The sequence below is a fragment of the Phyllostomus hastatus genome, unplaced genomic scaffold, assembly GCF_019186645.2.
Source record: "Phyllostomus hastatus isolate PE091 unplaced genomic scaffold, TTU_PhHast_1.1 phas_contig_159, whole genome shotgun sequence".
NCBI classification, from domain to species: Eukaryota; Metazoa; Chordata; class Mammalia; order Chiroptera; family Phyllostomidae; genus Phyllostomus; species Phyllostomus hastatus.
The window spans coordinates 36,129,132-36,153,050 of NW_025333640.1; the positions used below are offsets into that span (position 1 = coordinate 36,129,132).

The window sequence follows — 23,919 nt, forward strand, 5'->3', positions numbered from 1 at the left end:
CGCGTGATCCCGTCTCCGACCTCGGGCGCTCCGCCCACTTTTGGCCGCGGAGCGCGCAAGCGCACTTGGCTGGATTGTTTTGACAGGTCGGGCCGAGTAGGTTGTAGAGCAGTAGATGTCGCGAGAGTTAGCCTCACAGCTCCTGTGGGCGCTGTAAGTATGGCGGGCCTGGGGACCCCGTCTGAACAGGAGCCACTCTTAGGCGACCGCACACCCGGAAGCAGGTGAGCGGATGTGGGGGGGAAAGCACCCTAGCCTTCATGCGCTCTTGGGACTGGCTTCGTACCGGGCAGCACCAGGCTGTGCCCGAGAGGCGGGAGCCGGAGGTCGGGGGCGCCAGACCGGAAGTTGATCTCCCACCTCCGAGAAAGGGCGGAAATCGTACGAGAGCCGGCGGATTCTGGTGAAGGTGTCGGAGGCGCTCGCTCTGACTCTCGGACGTTGATTCTTCAAGTGCAGCCGCCAAGCCTTTCTGCATTCGGCCCTTTACAGAGCTGAGCACTTCGCACATTCACAAAAATTCCGAAATGATGGTTTTAGTTGTTACTTCAATACACAGTCCTTAGTATTGACCTAATTGCCTGATTCTTTGTGCCAAGTAAACCTGTCTGAAATGGATTCATCTTTGTCCTATGCTAAATATATAAATAGAAGAGTTATTTATTTTTAGCATTTAAGAGATGAAGTGTATTTTGATCCTTGTAATTTTGATTGTTTTGCCCCTTCATGGACAATAATTCAGAATTGTCTCTCACTGTTCAAGTATGTATTTTTGCTTTTAGGAAAACGTAGTTAAGCATCATTTTATTTTTATCAACATTTATCAACAACTAGTACACAGTTAAATTTAAGCTGTCTACGTTAATTTTTGCTCATTTGTCCCTCTTAAGCACCAAACCTCATTTTAACCACTTTGAAATGCATTGGAAAATGTATTTCTCAGGTCCTCGATTTACTAAGTAATATAAGTAATGAAATTTTATCTTGAGATTACGGTTAATATCAATGCTAAAGTAATGTAATAGAGTGATGTTCTTGGCCTATTGAGGCATTTTGGACTATTTGCTTTGATGCTCATTTATTCTACACTGCTGTACTTTTAAAGTTTTATGTCTGCTTTTTTAGTTTTTTGCCTACTCTGTTCCTGGCAGACTGTCCCGCATCCTGTTTTTGTTACCTGTCGGCAACCCCTGTTTTTGTTACTATCGGCAACTTCTCCCGACTTTTTTTTGGGGGGGGACTTTTACTTTGGAACTGGTTTGAAAATCATATTAAAGCATATTAAGCTCAATAGAATTGTGTGAAGTTAGAACATAGAAGTTTGAATAAGGCCTAAAGATCTCTTCTTTTTTATGTAATGGTATATATAGTTTTAAGAACTTCATATACATATATTGTATCAGCAAATGACTTAATATACCTGGCACATAGTAGATCTAATAAATGTTATCTCCTTTTTCCTTCTGTCTCTACCACTCCCAGTCATATCACAACTGGAAGAAAAAGTTCTTTTTTGAAGACTAATTTGAGTTTAAGTCTATTTTAGAAAATAGTCTTGGAGCATAAGAACGTATTTTGTCTATTTTGCTTGTCTTAATTATTTGAAAGCATAATTCTTGTAGTGAGGTAAATTTGTTAACTCTTTCTGCACGTGTGAAAAGGTAATGAGCGCACACACTCATGTGTGTCACCTGACAGGCAGGATGTCTGGTTCGCATGCATGCCAGTGAGTCCAGGTCACAGGTCTGTGGGAGTGAGTGATCAGCCCAGTCTGCAGGGGCCCTGGTCTCCCTGACTGAATCTGTGTTAGAGCAAAGGCAAGTGTCCCAGCAGGTCTCAGGCTTGGAATGTCTTAGGTCACATCACACCTTCCAGGTATCATTCTACATTAGTTTCACTGTGCGTACCCAGTCAGAACAGCTTCCTGCAGCAAAGTTAATTTGCTGTCATCAGCTACAGCGTGTCATAATGATGGCAGGGATTATCTTTAAATACTCAGGAGTTTTATATCCCACCCGTGGGAGATCTAATTGTTGGAGCTAGTTTATTTGGTTTATTTTTATAAACTTTTATTCATTTTGTCAGTTTAACAAATTTCAAATTCTTTTGAATAATAAATTTGTGCAATGATGCATAAATACAACCCATGGACATTCAAAGAAATAAAGCTTATTCATAGAAGGATTAGTAATAGCAAAAACCAATTATTTGTAAATTATACCTCTATTGTACCACTTTTCCTGACTTCAGGAGAGAGAAAATAGAAATGTGTCACAGAAAGGTCTGCATATAATGAGATAGCTTTGTACTCCTTCTTTCTTCTTTGCACCTAGGGAATGGGGTATTATAGAAACTGAAGAGCATTATGAGAGCCGATGGAGATCTATTAGGATTCTGTATCTTACTATGTTTCTCAGCAGTGTAGGTAAGTATTACAAAATAAATAATTTTTTAAAAGATTTTATTTATTTGTTTTTAGAGAGGGAAGGGAGGGAGAAAAAGAGAGAGAAACATCAATGTACAGTTGCTGGGGGCCATGGCCTGCAACCCAGGCATGTGCCCTGACTGGGAATCGAACCTGCGATGCTTTGGTTCGCAGCCCGAGCTCAATCCACTGAGCTATGCCAGCCAGGGCCAAAATAAATCATTTAAAAAATACATTAGATATTAAATACATTATAATATCATTTAAATTAAAAAAAACTTATTGTGGCAAAAACCACGTAAGATTTACCATCCTTAACTATTTCTAAGATCAGAAGTATTAAGTGTATCTGTATGTTTGTGTAACCTATATCCAGAGTATTTTCGTCTTGCAGAACTGAAACTCTTTGCCCATTAAACAACAACTCATTCTGCCCTCCTCCTAGCCTGTGGGAACTGCCATTCTCCTTTCAGTCTCTGTGAATTCAGCTGTTCCAGAGGGTGGCAGAGTCATCGCTAAAGGGCTCAGGGTTTCTTTCTGAGGTCATAAAGTATTCTAAAATCGACTTGGGTGATGTTTGCACATATTTGTGATTATACTAAAAATCACTCAATTGTATACTTTAAATGGGGAAATTGTATAGTATGTGTAAATTGTACCTTAATAAAGCTTCTTTGTAAAAAGAAACTTTTAAAAATTTTGACTGGATGCACCTAATGTTTAAAATTGATAAATAGCATTGGAGTTTATCATTTTAGTTCTCAATCAATAAAGCCTAACAGAAATAATGATTTTTTTTAAGGATCTTTGAAGTATCCTGGTTCATTATAACCACTGCCCCCTTTAGATGATCGTTTATTTCTCCCTAGTCTTTCCTACAGTTAATCATTTCTCCCAAACAACACAGATTCTGCTATAAAAACCTAAAGCTTTCAGTAATTTCCATTTATAGTAAAGGCTTGTGAGTAAGAAAAAATAGGTACTCGGCTTTTATTATATTAATTGTGACTAGGAACTATGCTTATATTTTCAAGCATGAAACAACATTGTTTGATAAAGTAGACATTGTGGGGCATACATTTTTAATTTCAGAATTATATTTTGAAATCCATGCTATAGTTAAAAAAATTAATCTATAAATAGTAATGAAAACATTGAAAGAATAAATAACACAGTTTGCCTCTTACAGGGTTTTCTATTGTGATAATGTCAATATGGCCATATCTCCAAAAGGTTTGTACACTTCAATCTATTCTTCAGTAGCTTTATTAACCTTACGTAGTTAAGAGTGTTCTAGAATCTCTGATATTCTATGATTTAATCTTTACTAGAATAAATCAAGATAATAATTCCTCAAAAGAGGCTTATAAGTTAGGAGATCGTATGCTTCATTCTGCGAACCAGAACACTCTGGAAATGAAAGGAGCACTGTGCCAGGAAACCAGGGTGGTGCCTGGAGAGTCCCAGGCAGATGCTCGTGAGCAGACACCTACTCATTGGATACTTTTACAGCCCATCAATACTGCTTCCCCAATTAAAAAAAAAAAAAGCTAAACTAGATTTAGTGTCACATTTGCATTGCTATTTTGAAATTTAATTAAAAAATTATTACCCATGACACTAAAAATTCTTTCCATACTGACAGAGTTATTGGAGTTGAAACAATAACAATGCTAGAGCAACATCTACTTTGCAGAAAATATATTTCTACGTATCGCAATTCTTGATTTGTATGGTCCCTGTATCTAGTCTAATTAACCTCAGATTTCTCAAAGGTATTTGTAATAGATCAACTCAGTCCAATATGTTAAATTTTGAAAAGGTTCATTCCTTTCTCCAGATATTTGAAAGCTCTTCAAAGGTAAATGTAGTGAGTACATGAACTTAAAAACTAGTTCTTTAGTAATACAAAAAACATTTTCACCAAAAAAACTTAATTTTCTCATCCTGGTTGGGTAGCTCAGTTGGTTAGAGCGTTGTCCTAATTCACCAGGGTTGCAGGTTCCATCCCGGATCAGGGCACATATAAGAATCAACCAATGAACCAATGAATGCACAAATCAGTGGAACAACAAATCAACGCCTCTCTCTCTCTCTCTCAAATCAATCAATCAATAAAAATAAAAAAAAAACAATTTTCTCAAGTTATTTCATAATAATATTGAGAGTTCACTGGGTGCCAGCTGCAATACTAAACCTCTTAGCTAAATTATCTTTTGATTTTCGTAATAACCCTGGAACGTAGTTATCACTCCTGTTTGACAGGTGAAGAAATTAGAGGAGTTAGGCAGCTTGCCAAGGTCACACAGCTGCAAAATGGCAGAGCCAAGCCCATCTGAAACCAAAATTTGACTTTTAGCCACAGTGCTATGTTACCTACTACCTTAAAATGTTTAATTCTTAATTTAAGGCTAGTATCTTTTTGAGGATAGTGTGTTACCATATTACTTAGCTTAGCTATCCATCTGTTGAGAAGGATAAAAAGCTAGGCCCCAAACCCACAGAAAACAAACAATACTGAGTAAATTATCTGTCAAAGGAATTTGGCACCACTACAAATCTCACCTGTACTCCTGGCCCTAGCTGATAGACAGCCATCAGCAGTGATTCTTTAGTCCGTGTTTCCCAGAGGTGGGACTGAAACCCAGATTTTGAATAGGAATGGTAGGTTATAGGCCTGGGGGGACAGTGGGAATGTTCACGCATGAGTCACAATAAAACAATAAAAGTGGCATATTAGTAGAAACTATGCTAAGAAATATGGGGTTTTATTTGGTCTAGGTAGCATTCATTTAGAATATATTACATGCTGCCATAGCCCCTAAGCGCTGTACACGTATAGCCTCAAATAATTCTAAATCCCCCAAGATAGCCTCATTTGACAGATAAACAATTAACAGCATACTATTTTTTTTTTTTAATCCCAGCTACTCAAATACAGGGCTTTTCAGAGCCAGATAAGTAGAGCATGGTCTGGGGACTCCTTGACGCTGGCAACTGTTCACTGTTGTCACAGTGAAGGCCTCAGTGACCGCCAATTGAATGAATAAGCAGTAATCTCTAAGTAAATAGTTGAGGGGGCTTGGAACACCTCTGTTCATCTCCGCTCCCATAGAAAAGCATTAAGATTTCTAGAGCTTTGACTTTGTTGATTAATCTGTTTAGAGAAGAATGTTTTGAAATACAATGATACCACGCACTTTAAAAAAACAAGTTTTTTTTAATCCTTACCCGAGGACATTTTTTTCATTGCTTTTAGAAAGAGAGGAAGGGAGAGAGAAAGATCGATGAGAGAGAGAGAGAAGCATTCATTGGTTGCCTCCTGAGCACGCCCAGACTGGGGACTGAACCCAAAAGCTAGGTATGTGCCCTGACCACAATTCAGTCTGCAGCCTTTCGGTTACGGGACGATGCTCCAACCAAGCCCCGCTGACCAGGGCGTGCTTTTTTGTTTGTTTGTTTTTTAGAAGAGATATAGACCCAGCTTTCACTAACATGTGCTAAACCAAACACATTTACAGATAATAACCATACCACGTAAGTGGGTAAAGGTCTAAAAGTATGTGTGTCGTGGTGAGGGGGAGAGAGAGAGGAGACAGACATAGGGAGACACACACACACACACACACACACAAAGAGAGAGAGAGAGAGAGAGAGAGAGAGAGAGAGGGAGAGAGGGAGAGAGGGAGAGAGAGACAGACAGAGACATGGGAGAGAGGGGGATATTGCTAGTCCAAACTAAAGAGAACCTGGAAGACTTCCCAAAATCAGTACACCTGAGGTAAGTTTAAGGAATTGGTTACCTGAAGGCAAGGTGGGGGCCAGGAAGTAGAAGGTGTTGCTGGCGGGAAGGGCAGTAGAGGAACCTGTGCAGAGGCCCAGAGTCAGAGTTCTCCGTGGCCAGAAGTTGGAACTGGGAGAGGGGTAAGTGTGCAGAGGGAAGAAGTTAGAGAGGGAGAGGGTGGCTGAAAACTCTATGATAAGAAAACTATTGTAAGAATTTATAAGAATTAAGAGTGGCATATTATTTTTATAATGTTAATGTAATTTTTTTAACAATATTTTTATGAACCAAGTATTTCTGTAATCATTCCAAAAAATGAAAGCTTTGTAAGCATTCTTCCTTGTGTATAGTGAATTGTTGGCATATTTAATTGTAATGTCAGAAATCTAAATCACTTAAATAATAGTGTTAAAACTTATAGAATTGTTTTTATTTTTTTAAATAGGAAATATTTCACAATCAGAAAAATGTATTAACGTTTTAAACTTGACTTTTCTTGGATGATAATTCTTAAAGCATTGTACTTTTTTCTGCAGATCGATGAGACAGCTGATGCAAGTTTTCTGGGCTGGGTTATTGCTTCCTTTAGCCTTGGCCAGATGGTAGCTTCGCCTGTATTTGGTCTGTGGTCTAATTATAGACCAAGAAAAGAACCTCTCGTCGTCTCCATCTTCATCTCGGTGGTGGCCAACTGCCTCTATGCGTATGTGCACGTCCCAGCTTCTCACAACAAATACTACATGTTGGCTGCTCGTGGATTGGTGGGGTTCGGCGCAGGTAATATGTATGTATGTATGTATGTATGTGTATGTTCAGTTGTGTCAGATTCATATTCATCCTGGCATATATGGCCCAGTCTCACCCGATGTCACCCCTTCGCAGCCTCCTATCCCATGGCTCAACATGTAGGTCTGTGGTTGTCAACGTGAAGATGTCTTCCTATCATTTTGCCTCTGCTCAGGATGTTCCCTTTGCCTGTAATTTCTCTCTCGTGTTCCCATCATTCTTCCTCCATCGAGATTTAGCTCGTTTCACGTCTTCCAAGAACTTTCTTAGGCCACCCTGCCCCTTGCTTATAGGCTGTTTTGTGCTGTTGCTGTTTTTTTTTTTTAATCTTCTCTCACCAATCAGAAAGTAAACATCTGTAATTAGAGACAGTTTGACTTGTTCATAGTATTCTGTGGCCCCTACCAGAGTCTCTTGCACATAGTAAGTGCTCAATACATTTTTGAGTTATTAGTGGATTTCTTATTCTTTCTTGTAGTACAGGTCCAAGCATGCCGCTTGTGACATCTTTTAAAAATGGTTGTCGCAGTCAGTAGTATGCCGTTCACTCAGCGCTTCCTCAGTATTTAATGGTGAAAAATAGTTTAATGTTCTTAAAATGCCATTTTTAATCACTTAGATGTTTAACTGTGTTTTCATATTACAAGTAGTATTTTCTATTAAGCGATGTACTTCCTTAATAAGCTCTTTATGAACACAAAGAGGAAGCATGATCATACTGTAAATATTTCCTCTGTATAAAGACAAATTAAGTTGACTTTTATCAGCTGAAGGATATTTTCTTTTATTGTGTCTTTTCTTAGGAAATGTAGCAGTTGTTAGATCATATGTTGCTGGTGCTACTTCTCTTCAGGAAAGGACAAGTTCCATGGCAAACATAAGTGCATGCCAAGCATTAGGTTTTATTCTAGGGCCAGGTAGGTGTTTTTCAAGTTCATTACTTAAATTTGAGTTGGGAACATTTTTGTGGTTGAAATGTTAGATGAAATCCAAGTATAAAACCTCACAGCTGACGAGAAAGGGAGGGAAACTGATGTCTTTGGATCCATCAGTGAAGCCAGGGTCTTTACAGGGTGGGGGAAAGCTGGTTTACAGTTGTATGTGAAGCAGAAAGAGTTTATTCTTGTATTATTACTTATTAATTATTTTCCACATGAACAACTGTAAACCTGTGTTTGCCCCACCCTGTGTATATGTTAACTCCTGTCTTCTAAGTTAAGTGATATTAGTCCCTTTTTACAATTAGGGCACCGAGGCATAGACAATCGAAGCAAATTTCCAATGCCAGCCAGATAGTAGAGAGGAAATCTAAGGTTCAAATCTAACATTATCTGACTCCAAAATATATGTTCTGTGAAATAATCATTTAGTTTGACCTATCTGCTAGAGCTTGCTCTCTTTTACCATTTATTTAGAAACAATTTTTTTTGACTGAAGGATTTAAGGAAAGTTATAGGAGGCTCTTTATCCTTTGGTCTTTGTCTGTACATTTAAAGACTTTTCTAAGGTTGAAGAAAATTAGAGAATTTTTAAAAGACTTAGTATTTTCTTCCTCTTCCAAAACTTTCATTCTTTAGCTGAATATAAAAAAATAGGAATGATATTTAATACTTCCCCAGGGCCAATTTTATTTTTTGCTGAATTGAGAAATTAGTAAGTTTTACACCTACAATAACATTGAAACCGTATAATTGCCTCATGCATTGAAAATTGAAGCTATGCACTGGCTGGTGTGGCTCAGTGGATTGAGTGCTGGTCTGCGAACCAAAGGGTCGCAGGTTCAATCCCAGCCAGGGCACATGCCTGGGTTGTGGGCCAGGTCCTCAGCAGGGGGTGCACGAGAGAACCACACATTGATGTTTCTCTCCCTTTCTTTTTCCTTTCCCCTCTGTCTAAAAATAAATGAATAAAAATTCTTAAAAAAGAAAATTGAAGCTATGAATATCATCGCTTCATTACTTTACAGTGTGGCACCATCACCCCATTTTCTATTATTTCTTTCTATTTAACCAAGAAAAAGCTGAACAGATTTGAATCTAATTCATTCATCACTATCTAATGTTCCATTTTAATTTTCTGAAGTAAAATATAAATACAAATGTGGCATTGGATGTACTGCCATAATACGAAATACGTAGCCAGAGTCTGGGCCTTCGTAATTTACTACTCTACCCTCAGTGTCTAGCACAGTGCCTTCCACACACTTAGTTCCCAGTAAATATTTTGGCCACTTAAAAAGTATTTTCAAGATTATTTCAGTTAAACGTTTTTATATTATAGATGAGTAAATGTAAGCCTGAAAAGATTAGATGACTTTCCCCAAAATAACCACATCAGCAAGCATTAACACTTACTGGGTATGTCCTGGATGCTGTTCTAGGTGCTTTAGGCGCAGGATCTTACTTAACTCTCACCTTAAAATTATGTTTAAATTTTTTGAAGAGCCAGATTACAGAATCTAAATCAAGAGAGCAAACCAGTATTCTTCCAACCTGATTTTTGCTGCAAAACCAGATTTAAAATACTAAATGTATATAATTTTAGTATCATATACACAGTAATATATCACAATATTTACTTAAAATATGATACTTATAATAAAATTGATTAAACTTTCATAATTGATTTATGGAAGAAATTGTATAATTTATATTCCTTATGGATACTTGGAAAAAAACCAAAGTTACTGACAAGTAACTTCAGATATAATCCTTTGAGAATTCATATACATCATTGTTTCTCCATCTTTTTTTCATTATCGACCCCCTAAGGAGCCTTTCTGGACATTTTTTCCCCTAATCACTCCATGCCATAAAATTTTAATATCACGGATGTACTGTATATTGTTTATGTGCTGTATGCATATCTGTGCTTTAATAAAAAGTAAATTTTTTGCCCCCTCTTCCAGAACCAATTTTCTTCTCTCTTTTGAGATGCATGATATAGATGAGTGATTTCATGATGTGACTTCCAGTTTTGTGGTGAACATCTTTCACATTTGTTTAGTCTGTGTCTTCCATATAGTAATTCACCTGTGTACCTTTTATTTTAATAAGTTTTCCAGACCTGTTTCGCACTCATTGGAGAAAAGGGTGTGACATGGGAGACGATACAGCTTCAGATCAACATGTATACAGCACCAGTTTTACTCGCTGCCTTCCTGGGAGTTTTAAATATTATTCTCATCCTTATTATATTAAGGTAGGTAGATAGAAGTGATAAAACTACTTCTGTAGCTTGTGAAATTAAATAAGCACTATCATTACTTATGCACTACTGTATGCATATCTGTGTAGATAATTATTCCTGGGATAATTATTCCTATGGTATTTGATGTCTGTAGTTGTGTTCTTATTTTCTGATTAGCTAATACACATATTCATAACTAAAATAATAGATGATCTGAAAAATGAGAACAGATTATGAGGTCTTTGAAGAGTTAAGGTTTGTTCCTTGATTTACTGACTCTGGGATTCTAAGTAGGGAAATGGCATGAAAGCAACATTTTAAGTACAGTAATGATTAGTAATAACCTTAAACATAGAAGTTCATCTGAATGTATCTCTGTCTTTTATCTATCACAAGAAACTTCATAAAACTATAAAAATGTTATTACTTTATATTTATTTGGGGTGCTTTTTCCAAGAGTCCAAAAACATTTATAGCTAAAGTTGAAAATCACTATAAAGCTTCACATACTGATTAAGGTAGATCACACATGCTTTTGGATGAATTTTTTAGACATTTTATGACGATATAACTAGATTCATGACTTGCATCTTTTAAATTTTATTCACTATATCTCATTGATAATAACTTCATTACTTAGAAGCCAGTAAAAGAAACTGTGTCAGAATATGAAAAAAATAGATGCCTGTAATAAATTTAAACCATTTTTCTATCACACGACCATGGATACAATATTTTTGTTTTTTCTTTTTAAGAGAACATCGTGTGGATGACTCAGGACGACAGTGTAAAAATACTAATTTTGAAGAAGGTACTATTAACTTGTTCGACTAAGTATTGTAACGTTACCAGAGTGTTTCTAAGATCCTATTTGGTATTTAGTTGGATTTCACTTCTGAGGACAATACAGTGATTGAGGGCAGATCTTCAAAGTTCACAGTTACCTAAATTGATTTTTTAAAAAAAGGCACACTCATATCAGCTATTAGGTGTTCACGATTGGCAGGGTTAAAACCATTGTTAAAAACCACTCTGTCTTGTTTGTAAAGAGCCAATCTCCTACAGTTTTCTTTGTGTGAGTAGGAGGGGAGGTCATGACCCTATTTCAGTGTCCACGCTGCTTGCTTACCTGCCCCCAAGGATAGCAGACTATTTCCAATTCTTATTTATTATTGGAGAAGGAACTCCCCAATAGTTTGGCTTCATGCTTCTCCAGTTACATCAGGAATAGTTTGTACTGAGTGTGTAGCTTAACTACATTGTTCAAGGTAAGTCAATACCCTCATTTTTGTCTTCCTAATTTAGAATAACCATCCTAACTTAGTGGTTCTCTGCAAAATATATTTCTTTACAAAAATACAAATACATAAGGACTTCAAAAATTGTATTAATCACATAAAGATATTTACTAGTACTAATTTCACATACCATTGAAATTCAAAATAAGATATATATTCATTGAATCATAGAATTGAGAACTAATTTAATAAACTATTTCAGCTCTCATGAAATCCTCATAAATTTAAGATTTAGGTAAGATAAAAAAAGAAAAAAACATGCAATATAAATTTAAAGCAAATGTATTTAGTACGAGGTTATTTTATAGAATTCTGTTAAATACATTCCTCTTTGGGATTGAGAGACATCAGATAGACAGAGTATCTCCTATAGATAAAAGAAGTAAAGTGTATTTCCTGGGAAAAGTTACTTTACTTTTAAAGGCTGGTATGGCTCAGTGGATTAAGCGCCAGGCTGCGAAGTGAAAGGTCGCCGGTTTGATTCCCAGAGAGGACACGTGTCTGAGTTGTGGGCAGGTCCCCAGTAGGGGGTGTGTGAGAGGGAACCCATTGATGTATCTCTCACATTACTGATGTTTCTCTCCCCCATTTTCTCCCTCTATTCCTCTCTCTTTAAAAAGAAAATAAATAAAAATGTTTAAAAGTTATTTCTGTCATAAAAATTCCATTACTTTTTAGACTGTTTTGAAGCCTAAAAATGATTTGAAATGTTTAGTCATAGAATTTGCTACATATCATTTCTACTTTGTGTGATAATAAAAATAACACATGGAGGTAATACAGTTTCTTTCCTGTTCCCTCTAGCAAGTACAGATGAAGTTCAGGTTCCCCAAGGAAATATTGACCAAGTTGCTGTTGTGACCACCAATGTTCTGTTTTTCGTGGTCCTGTTTATCTTTGCCCTTTTTGAAACGTAAGTTTTGTTCTCTTCATCGAAATCAGATTATGTAAACACTTGTATTTCTTGATGCAGTATTACCCAGGCACATAGATGTTCTCTAAAACTTTATGGAAGATATATTTTTCTCGTCATGATGTAAAAAGTACTTTTATGTTTTTTAATTTAAATGTAGTTAATTCTGTCTATAACCTTACTTCCTTTTAAAGGAATGTTTCATTAGTCCTTCTCCCTTTCTTCTGAGTTTTATGATAAATACAATGATAAAACTTCAATTTGTCATGACTAAACTTTAAGCTGAGTAACTCCCTACATATGGATGTGGGCTGTACTCTGGCAATTTTAACTCTATTTAAGCCCCGATCCTGAGAAAAATGAGTGCATCTCAAAATCTCTGCCTGTGTAGGCTTTATTGACTTTAGTTATCATACAGCTTTTAAAAAAAATGCCTTTCCATTATAAAATATAGTACATTCTTGTAACTATCCTAAATACTATAACTATATTTCAACCCTTACTCCTTTCCCTGGAGGTAATCACCACTAATATTTCAGTGTTTTTTTTCTGAGCACTTTTTCTGTAAGCATTGGGGGGTGTTAATGTGTATTAAACCAATGTAGAATATGTGATACTATCATTTGACAATTCGGTTATTCCCTTATCAATACACTGTCACATTTTTAGGCTTGTCCATGTGGATTCACTTGATTTTTTTTAAATTTTTAAAATTATTGACATAAATGAAAGTTTCAGCTTATCTGACTTTTTGGACATTAAAAATTATAGAATATACATAACAAAATTTACATCTTAACTACTTTTAATTGTACATACTTATGTACAATGGCATTAAGTATATCCACTGTGTTGTGCAACCATCACCACTATCGATTTCCAGAACCTTCTCAGGATTATAGACAGAAGCTCTGCACCCATGAAACAATAAGTCTCCACTCCCCCTCACCCAGCCCCTGGGAACCTGTTTTCTACCTTTTCTCTCTGAATTTGCCTGTGTGAGATGCCTCATGTAAGTGGAAGGCACAACACTTGTCCTTGAGTGTCTTCCTTATTTCACTCATTATGATGTTTACAAGGTTCACCCATGTTGTTGCATGTGTCAGAATTTTTATGGCTGAATAATGTTCCATGGTATGTATATGCCAGCTTTGTTAATCCACTCATCTGCCAATGGACATTTGGGTTATGTCTATCTTTTGGTTACTGCGAATAGTGCTGCAGTGTACACTGGTGTGCAAGTGTCTGTTCGAGTCTCTTCTTTCAGTTCTCTAGGTGCGTATCCAGAAGTGGAACTGCTGGATCATATGGTAACTTGGTGTTTAACTCATTGGGAAACAGCCAAACTATGTTTCATATCGCTCATCTTACTTTAAAATTAAAAAATGGTAATATCCTTAAAAAAAGAATGATATTTTAAATACATTTCAATTCCATTTTGTAGCTAGTTAACAAAAGAGTCAAAGTAGGAAGAGAAGATTGGCAAGGAAGGAGACAGTCAAGGAAGAGAGACATTCAGAGGTAGGGTGAAAAATACACACAAAGATAGGGATGAAAGAGACTGAGGAAAAGAAAACGAATCCCTGACGATTCTAATAACCTAATAATAGTAACATAATTTCATTGAAGAGAGACCAATTTAAACCAAAATGTAACCAGGATTATTTAGTTATAGTAGAGTGGTAGTTTTGGTTGGTCTTATTTTTTTTGTTTACCAGACTTTTGTAATGTAGATATATTACTTTATAATTAAATGTTAAAGAATAAAAACACTAACACTGAAATTAGGAGTTTGTGCATATAACACCAAAATGTGCCCAAAACCCTGTCTGGGCAGCTCAGTTGGTTAGGGTGTCCTCTGAACACCAAAGGGTTGTGGGTTCAATCCTTGGTCAGGGACCCTTGGTCCTGGAAGTTAACTGATGGATGTTTCTCTCGCTCACTCTCCATTCCTCTCTCTCTCAAATCAATAAATATCAACTTGGGTGAGAATTTTTTAAAAATGTGCTAAAAAATGTGTAAAAATTTTTGTTTAATCTAGGTTTATTGTTAAAAGGGATACAAATTCTTAAACGTGTTGATGGCATTATTAAAGCTTCTGGATCAACTTTAAGTAACAATGACTGTGATTTAAATAAAATAATTTCTTTTTTGTTTTTCTCAGCATCCTTACTCCATTAACAATGGATATGTATGCCTGGACTCGGGAACAAGCTGTGTTATATGATGGGATAATTCTTGCTGCTCTTGGAGTTGAGGCCATTGTTGTTTTCATGGGGATTAAATTACTTTCCAAAAAGTAAGTTATATGTCTTACGTTTTGTTCCAAGTTTGTATTTTAAAAGTGAAACATGAAACATTTGACAATGTAAATGAATGTGTTAGTAAAATAATTTAAAGCTTTTCTATTTTTAGTTCTTGAAATTTGAAAAAAGATTTGAGGTTCATTAAGAGAGCGTATTTCTATACCATATGGCATATTTAGTAAAGCAAGATATTTACAAAGTGAATAATTGTCTTCTAATGTAGCATTTGTAATTTTACTTAAAGTGTTCTAAAACTATTTCATAAAATATTGTTCTGCTGTATGGTAATATATTAAACAACAAAGATTCAGGGGTTAAATTGGAAAATTCTGGTTAAAATTACTAAACGTCTTTACTCTAAAACTTATAAATCTTCAGTATATACATATTCTATCACCAGCGTGACAAATACAGCATGTAGCATTTCTAAAAGTTACTTTTAACTTTGACCACAGAGCACTTTTTCTAAAGAAGCATTTTGTCAAAGTACAACGGTAAAGAACACGTTTTGGGGGGAAATACAAGTATAAAATTTAGTTCATTCATATAATCTGGGGTGGGACATTAGTAGATGAATTTAGACAGTTCTAACAGCTTAATTATTCCTAAAATACTTGAATACTTTAGAACTCTAATAAAGTTTTAACATCAGTGAACGAATGTTGAGTTAGTGTGTAGAGTTAGGTGTGTGGGGGATGCCATGAAGATTCTTGTAGAGCCAGGTGGAGGGCCAAGATGCAGCTGTAGACAGAGACTCATATTCAGAGTTACACAGTAGCGGATGCATTACATCTTGCTGCAGAAGTAGAGTGGTCCTGCTAACTGGCATTCTTACCGATTGTCCAATTCCATTCCTTCAAAGAGCTTGGATTCTACTGGGGGGAAAGCCAGTACACAGGGGAAGTCAGGCAGTGCTAAGTGCTCTGCAGAGGAGCAGAACAGAAGAGACGGGGGAGCGGGGGCAGGGGTAGGAGAGAGGGAAAGTGGCCTTTGACAGAGCGCTCGAGGAGGGCATGCGTGAGGAGGTTACATCCTAGCGGAGACCTCAGTGCAGTCAGAGAGCAGCCTTGCAGTGGCCTAGGACTCTCCTCCCCTAGACTAAGACCGGGCTTTGCATGTCTAAGGGACAAGCAGGAGGGCCAGTGTTGCCAGAGCAGAGTCAGAGAAATACAGTAGATCAGGCGGGAACGATGTGGAGCCCAGAGGTGTTCTGAGCATGATGGGAAGTGTTTGGATTTCTTTTTTTCTTAATCCTCACCCGAGTATAGGTTCATTGATTTGTGTGGGGTTTAGGGGCGGGGGGACAAAGAAAGACACATTGATAGGTTGCCTCCTGTATCCGCCCCGACAAGGGATTGAACCCACAACCTTTTTGGTGTACAGATGATGCTCTGACTGAGTCACCTGGCCAGGGCTGGGTTTGTTTTAAGAAGCTTTTGGTCTAGTTTGTATATTTCACTTTTATTATGAAGAATTTCTAACGAATCCAGAGGTGTGGAGAGCATCATGTGCTGAATCTCTAATACCCATTACCCAGCTTCGGCAGTGATAAACCCTTGGATAACCTCGATTCATCTGTACCTCCACCCACTGCACACTCCCTGTCCCCTACACCTGGATTCCTTCGAAGTCCATCCCAGCATCACTCCATGTCTTCCATAAACATTTCAGTGTGTTTCTCTAGAAGTTGATGATGACAGTATCACATCCAAAAAATTACGTGACTTTAAATATAATCAAATATCCACGAGCATGCAAATTTTCTCTACTGTTTCAACTTTTTTTTTTTGTTTTTTGTTGGTTTCACAGCTTACTCACTTGACTGAAGCTCTTGAGTATCTTAAGTTTCTTTTCATCTGTTTCTTTTCCACTGAGCTCTTTTTCCTTTGCAAATTGAAGAATCCAGGATGTTGGTAGTTTTCCACATTGCGGATCTCACTGGTTGAATTCCTGTGATATTTAAAAAAAAAACAAAACCACTTTCCTGTATCTAATATATTTCCCCCAAATTGGTACTTCGATCTAAAAGCTTGATGAGATTTGAGTTCAGTTTTTCTTGGCAGGAATGTTCTGTAGGTGGTGTTATATGCTTACATCAGGAGAAATGCCATGTTTTCTTTATCTTTTAATCATGTTAGTGGCCCATGACATTTGTTAGGTCCTATTAATTCATTAATAGGTCACTGCAAAATGCGGAAATTTCAATTCTATTTATTTATTTATCTCCCATAACATTTTCCATAAAGAGAACATTCCTGTCACCAACTATTTGGTTACCCTGACGTATAGTATGTATAGGAAAGACAGGGTGATTTCTTTCCTTTTATCTTAGTAACTGACTTTGAAAATAGAGTTGGTTCCCCAGCATCCTCTAGAAGAGACCAAACGTAGTAGTTTACGTCCGTATAGTGTGAATTCATAGACGGTAACATTTTTGTGTGTTTCCGTCCGTTGTCATTACTGCTGTTTCTGGTGTTCACGGTGTCGTGGTTTGGGCCGGCTTCTCCCGGCTGGCTCCGAGTCCTTTCATCGTGGCCCAGTGGTCGGTCACTGGCGCCCCGGGCTCATCTTACAGACTGTGTCCCAGACCTGGAACGAGCTGGTTTTTAGAAGACTGGTTCCTTTTAGTGGGAAGAAGTTATAGTTAGCATTCATATTAATTGGTATATCACTAAAAGTATAAAACTATTTTATTTACAGTTTTTAAAATGATAAAAGGAACGAACTGTGTGATGCTAGGCGCTGTTTCATTTTGAAATCACGGAGTTCCTGTTCTTGAACAGGGTCGGCGAGCGTGCTCTTCTCCTGGGAGGACTCGTCGTCGTGTGCGCTGGCTTCTTTGTCCTGTTACCGTGGGGGAGTCAGCTTCCCAAAGTGCAGTGGGAAGGTACAGCCGCACGTAATTCTACAGTGCTAGCCTCTGTTATTCGCCTAAAATTAATAGGTAACACACTGCACTCAATTTGTTTTTACAGATTTGCATAATAGTTCAATCCCTAATACCACATTTGGGGAAATGGTGATTGCTCTTTGGAAGTCTCCAAGCGACCCCAGTGGAGAGCCAACCGGCTGCCCAGTTGAACAAGCCTGGTGCCTCTACACGCCCGTGATCCACCTGGCCCAGCTCTTCACGTCGGCGGTGCTCATTGGGATGGGCTACCCATCCTGCAATGTCATGTCCTACACCCTGTATTCGAAACTTCTGGGACCGCAGCCTCAGGTGAGCCCGCTGCCCTGGCACTGCAGTGAAGGGAAATATGCTTGGAAGCACCCACATTCTGTGCCACCATTCTCCGTGTGCACACAGACTGATGGGGGGGATTTTTAAAAATTATGTTTAGCATTTTGAATTTTTAAAAAGCCCACAGCGTTTTAAAAGTACTTACAGGACTGGTATGCTGGCACTGAACAAAAAGTACTCTAAGAACTTAGAGATCTCTTGAACTCAGAGATTATGAGCTCAAAATCATTTTCACAGAAAAAAATACCTGAAGCATCAAGCTCTGAAACTCATTCTTAAACTAGGCGGCAGTTGGGAAACCACGGTTGAGAGTAATGCCGCACCGCACACTCCCGGGCAGCCCGTACGGGTTGCAGTCTCGGGTTTGGTAACTGGAGGAGCGGCACGTGGGGTAGTGGAAGGTGGTCCAGTGGGGTCAGGCAAACATGGCTTCAAGCCTCTTGTCAGAGTCCCTTGGATTTTCTGAGCTTCGGCTCCCTCATTCATTAAGTGGGGTGATGCCATGGGCATTTGTGAACACTGGAAACAACACATGTAAAGCAGCTAACACAGTGCGTGGAAGATAGCAAGTACAAAATAAATGCCTTAAAAGGTAAATTAATAAATTCTGTTGTTCCCAGGGCTTCAGCAGGTATTTTGTTCCTTTCCACTAGTTTTATTTTTCCTAACCTGACTCTATCAGATAAGCTTATTGTTCATTATTTGCTCTATTTACAGCAAGTCATTTTATGTTTAATTCACAAATAAAAGATGGAGAAAGTGTTTCCTGTGAGTTTCCCACAGCATCACCCTTTTTAAAATGTAACTAAACCTGAACATCAACCTGCTTCTCTCCCCACCCCCACCCCCCATCTCGCAGGGTGTCTACATGGGCTGGTTAACGGCTTCAGGAAGTGCCGCGCGGATCCTCGGGCCTGTGTACATCAGCCAAGTGTACACGTCCTGGGGCCCACGATGGGCCTTCAGCCTTGTCTGTGGAATCGTGGTGCTCACCATCACACTCCTGGGAGTGGTTTACAGGAGACTCGTTGCTTTTTCCGTAAGGCACGGAAACATTCAAGAGTAGCCCGGCTGACAGACACTGCCATGGGAGAGCTTGCTGCGTGGGGCTTCCTTACTGAGGCTCTGCTAGACAGTGAGTGCTCTGGGTCGGTCTCAGAAGCCTGGCTTCGGGTGCCGTGCATTCTGAATGGCAGGAACATATGTTGAATAACACAGGGAGCTCTACGAGTAATTGTGAATAGTAAGGTACAAAAACATTCTGGATCATAATTTCTTTTTCTCAAAAAAGAAATATTCTTCATTCAGCACCCTTTTGGGGGTTCCATGAACTCATGAGTGAATGAACAATGGCCTACAAATGTGAAATTGTATTTTTAGTTCAAACTGCAGAGGCGTCATTTAAAGTAACGAAAACATATATGCAGTGAAACCATAGTAGAGTTTTGAAAGAACTACCTATAACATGATGAAATTATAGAAATTGTTTACCTAAATAGCTTTTATTCAAAGATAGCTACTTTTGATTTAAAAATGTATCCTCTATTCTATCAAGTTTCTTTATGAAACAAATATCATGCCTCTTTAATTTTTCCACTTACCATGACTGACATATCCCACCTTACCATCTTTAAGTTATTTTTAATACACCTTCTGTCTTACCTCACTAAGTAACCCCTAATTTTAGTAGATGAGTAACAATGATTCCATTATTTTAGCAATAGAGAGGATGAAGAGATCAAGATGGATTTCACTGCCTTTAGTAGGGATACTTTTTTCTTTCAAGTGCTAATAAGTAGTTCACTTTAGAAACACAAGCCAGGTATGTTTTTGTATATACCTACTGAACAGCAAACTGTTTATTATTACTGGCATTTTCACCTCCTTAAGTTCTGGAGGAAAATGATCACTTTATTTATTTTTCTTTCCCGTCACTTAGCCGTGGCAGGGCAGACACAGCAGTTTTCATCCGTCTGCACAGCTGTTCAGACCCGCAGAACTTCACACTTGGACGGCCCCCAGCGGCCCCAGTGCAGTCAGGCAAGATGGTTTTCATCTCACGGTTTGCTGAGTGTGCTTAAGAACAAGGTCTGTGTGTGCACGTCTCTACCACTACGTAAGCTGGGTGCTGGTAAAAAGAACTAGTGTAGAAGGATGTGCATGCACGATCAGGGCTACCAAAAAAAAAGTAACACTGGTTCTAAGTATTTTGTAAATGTTTTCTACTGTAAGTTATAAATATTTTCAAATCTGAGAGTAAACACTATGATCTGCACTTTATACTGAGTTTCTGGTACTGAATTTGTTTTGTTTTGTTTTTGGCTTGAACGACAGAAATCTATTTCTCACAGTTCGGGAGGTAGGATGTCCAAGACCGAGTATTGGCAGGGCTGGTTTCTTCTGAGGCCTCTCTCCTCGGCTTGTAGATGGGTCTGTTCTCCCTGTATCTTCTGTCTGTCTGTCTCCAGCTTTATGGAGATACAGTTGACATGCAGCATTGTGTGAGGCTAAGCTGTACATGTTGATTGGATACGCTTACAGACTGTAAAATGATTATCATAGCATTAGCGAATACCTCTATCACATCACATCACATCCATTTCCTTTTTGTGGTGAGAACATGTAATATCTACTCTGTTAGCAGCGTTGAAGTTGTGTAATGCAGTATTACTAGCTGTAATCTCCAGGCTGTTCTGAGGTCCCCAGAACTCGGGCACTCCATCACGGCTAGCCTGCCCTCTCTGACCAGCGCCTCCACCTTCCCTCCAGCCCCAGACCTGGCAGCCGTCATACGGCTCTCTGCCTCAGCCATGCGGCTCCTTGAGACCCCACGGACCAGTGATACCACCCCTAGCATAGTGCCCCCGGGTCCATCCCTGTCATCGCAAATGGATCTGCTTCCTTAACGGAGTGATGTTCCATGGTGTATTAGTATGTATGTATGTATACAGACCACACTCCCACCAAGAAACAGGTGTGAGGTGGTATTTCATACGGTTTTGATTGGCATTTCCACGCGGATTAGTGATGTGGAGCACCTTTTGAACGTACCTGTTGGCCATTCGTGTGTCTTCCTTTGGCAAATGCCTTTTGAGATCCTCTGCCCATTTTCTTATTGGATTGTTTCAGCTTTTTTGCCACTGAGGTTTGCTGTCTCTTCAATCCAACGTCTTCAGCTGTAATAGAAGGCTGAGCCTGGCAGAAATCCTGTGATAGCATTTCAGAGATTGTTTTCACTCCTCTCCACCTCCCGTAGCAAGACCCTGCTTCAGCTAGATTTATCAGAGCGCTAGCCAGTTTTCTGGCTGTTGGGTCACGTCCTGGGATCTCTTCCCTGATGTTTCACAGCTCCTCCTGTCTTACGTTTTCGGGGTGCTGTAATCCACCCTTGGTGTGGGTGCTGTGCATGGTAGAAATAATGATAATGATAAAAAATGGTAACAATGAACATTTATAGAGTTCATATCCCAGGTAATGTGTAAGGTACAGTTTAATTCTCAGTTTTATAGATTAAAGGTATTATGATTTCCATTTTACAGGTGAAGGAACAGAGGCACAGAAAAGCTAAAGTACTTGTCTAAGTAACAGTCTGTCTTCAGAGCCACACTCTTAACCACTATGTTTTTCATAGTGAGGAAAACAGCCCAGTTTGCAGTAACAGGTAATGAATTGCTAATTGTAAATTAAGTTACCTGTACCAGTGACTCTGATTAGCATAAGTATTTGACAAATATAATTTGATGCCCATTGACAGGCTTTTATCTTAGTTCAATGATTAGCCTGTTTCTATGCAAGAATATGACATAGAAAGGCTTCTCAATTTCTAAAAATGTATAATAATGCAAACAAATTATACTCACAAAAATGACCGCCATGTTTTTAGCGAGAATACGGTCTTCTCTGGGGGATTACCCACCAGTGCACACCGGGGCACAAAAGATGAGGAAGTAACATGGGGTTGACGAGAGCAGCAAGGTGAAGTTTGAGGAAAAAATCACTAGTTGGGGTGTTAGGTGGGGCAAGTTGAATATAAACAGAAAAAGATGATAGCAAGCCCAAAGGTATGAAAAACTCCTAAAAGTAGTATATATTTAAGAAACGATGTTTTTAAAACCTAAACTTGTTAAGAGTGACTGTCATATTTTGTGGGGATTTATGATTTCACAAAACATGCTACCTTCCTAAGTTTGGCTATATTTAAAATAAACTTCAGTTAAAAATCTATAAATAAACTCCAGTTTGTATAAAACTTTTCTCTTGCCTAAGTAAAATAAATCTGTATGTAATTTGTTGTTTTGACAAGGATAAACTATCTGCTCAAGAATAAATTATTTTAAGAGGATGTTTTGGGTATTTCTGACTATTGCAGATTTATCTGTAATTTAATGTGTTTTACCTTGTGAATGTACACGTTCTAACAGAGAGATGATTATATCCCTACCATATGCCCTAGAATGTTTCTCACTCACACCTCCAGTGCATATTGAGTCACCACGACACTGCTGGGAACAGCAGCAAACAGAACGCCAGCCCCTGGGCCGGACAGTTGGACGTCCGCCAGACGGTCACCCAGAGGACTCTGCTCGAGGGAAGGGCGACGGAGAGCGGTATAGGGGCTCTAAGGGTGGAGAACAGGGGATCTGTCCTGAACAGGAAAGTCAGAGGAACCTGTCTGGATAGCTCACAATCTGAGAAAAATGGCTAGGGCAGAAGGATCAGAAAAGGCTCCAGGTAGCCACGTTTAGCTCCCATCCCCGTCCCGGAACGGACTGGGCCTGGGCAGAGGATGGACCCCCACTGAGCCGGGCCTGGGTCATGCGTTCAGTCTGCGTGGGGGAGGAGGAGGACGGAGGACGGGAGGAACCCTGTGAGGCCCGTCTCAATCGCATGGACGAAACAGACTTACAATTAGAAGCGAAGGGGGGTGCTTCACCAAGGAAAGGTTTGCTGAGCTGACAAATACACTGTTTATCCACTACTCCGGCATCTCTCAGCTGTTTTCCTGCCACTGCAACCGGGAAGGGTTACAGGCCTCATCGGGGGAAACAGACGAAGCAGCTCGTACCCAGCTTCCCCAGGCCACGCAGGCCCTGCTAGTAACTCACGCACTGAAGGGATCAGTTTCCCACGGACAAAGATAATGCGCTTGTGAAGTCGCATCAGGGAGCAGGGTACTACACCATGGTAAATATTCTGTGCTTTAGGAGAAATGGGAAAGCATTTAAGGTGACATGGTCTCTACGCAGAATCCTGGGCTCACGGTAGAAACGAGACTTCATGTGCCAGAAAGCAAGGGCGCTGTCGAAGCCTAGAGTCTTGCCAAAGGACAGTCAAATAAAGGGACTCTTATGGGCCAAAAATAGAGCAGTGAAAGCACTGGCAACACGTGCTATTTATTTAAACACATCAAGTGTGTAAAAATCTGAGTTCATAATGATACTAAAAATAAACTCCTTGGTCACCTTTGGAGGTTGCTAGAGCTTTAATTCTTTGTTCTGAAAACTAGAAAATAAAGACTCAAGCATCGATTCTCTTTCCTGTACCTAAACTTCAGGGTAGTCAAATATTGATGAGTTAGTTTTTAGAGCGTAATCCAAGCTAATAAATACAAATAGAATAATAGAATTAGGCAACCTCTAGTGGAATAGCAGCTTCAGGCAAACAAGCATCAACGAATGCTAAAACTAGGCAAAAAATGAGTGAGGGACTTTCTGAGGGAGGGATGAGACTGACAGCACCTGGACCCACTGAGCACTCTTAGCATTAAAAGTGGGTGAGCATCACGTGGCTCCAGGCTGATGCAGCACGAAGCACACGGGTATGTTCAGTTGTGAATATCGTCACAGTCGTACTCCTGTAAACACTACCTGCTGATGAACTACCACCATACCCCTCTCCTGAAGAAAACTGGTAAAAAGAATCAAAGGGATTAAAGGCAGGAAAGGAAAAAAAGAAAACTGAGGTAGAAAGCACAAAA

At 38.9% G+C, this 23,919-nt stretch overlaps 1 protein-coding gene across 3 annotated transcripts; it reads left to right on the forward strand.

The window, feature by feature from the left end:
- Positions 1-59: 59 nt before the first annotated feature.
- MFSD8 (major facilitator superfamily domain containing 8) lies at positions 60-22,284 on the forward strand. Of its 3 annotated transcripts, XR_006784832.1 has the most exons (13): positions 60-224; positions 2,334-2,425; positions 3,615-3,658; positions 6,746-6,986; positions 7,799-7,912; positions 10,052-10,196; positions 10,940-10,995; positions 12,287-12,395; positions 14,560-14,694; positions 17,485-17,588; positions 17,677-17,921; positions 18,802-19,190; positions 19,882-22,284. XR_006784832.1 is itself a non-coding variant. In XM_045831568.1 (12 exons), the coding sequence occupies exons 1-12, from the start codon at positions 160-162 to the stop codon at positions 19,006-19,008; spliced, it is 1,557 nt and encodes a 518-aa protein (XP_045687524.1). In that variant the 5' UTR covers positions 60-159; the 3' UTR covers positions 19,009-22,284. The 3 variants fall into 3 exon arrangements, 2 of the variants coding, with proteins under 2 accessions (XP_045687524.1, XP_045687525.1); XM_045831568.1 differs by having other exon boundaries at positions 18,802-22,284; XM_045831569.1 differs by lacking the exon at positions 3,615-3,658 and having other exon boundaries at positions 201-224; positions 18,802-22,284.
- The last annotated feature ends 1,635 nt before the right edge of the window (positions 22,285-23,919 follow it).

What these genes read in the sequence shown, in the direction of transcription:
- MFSD8 (XM_045831568.1), top strand. Translation starts at nt 160, where the DNA reads ATGGCGGGCCTGGGGACCCCGTCTGAACAGGAGCCACTCTTAGGCGAC. An exon ending in TCCCAAAGTGCAGTGGGAAG is followed by an intron (nt 17,589 to 17,676) that starts GTACAGCCGCAC and finishes TTGTTTTTACAG; the next exon opens with ATTTGCATAATAGTTCAATC. An exon ending in TTCTGGGACCGCAGCCTCAG is followed by an intron (nt 17,922 to 18,801) that starts GTGAGCCCGCTG and finishes CCCATCTCGCAG; the next exon opens with GGTGTCTACATGGGCTGGTT.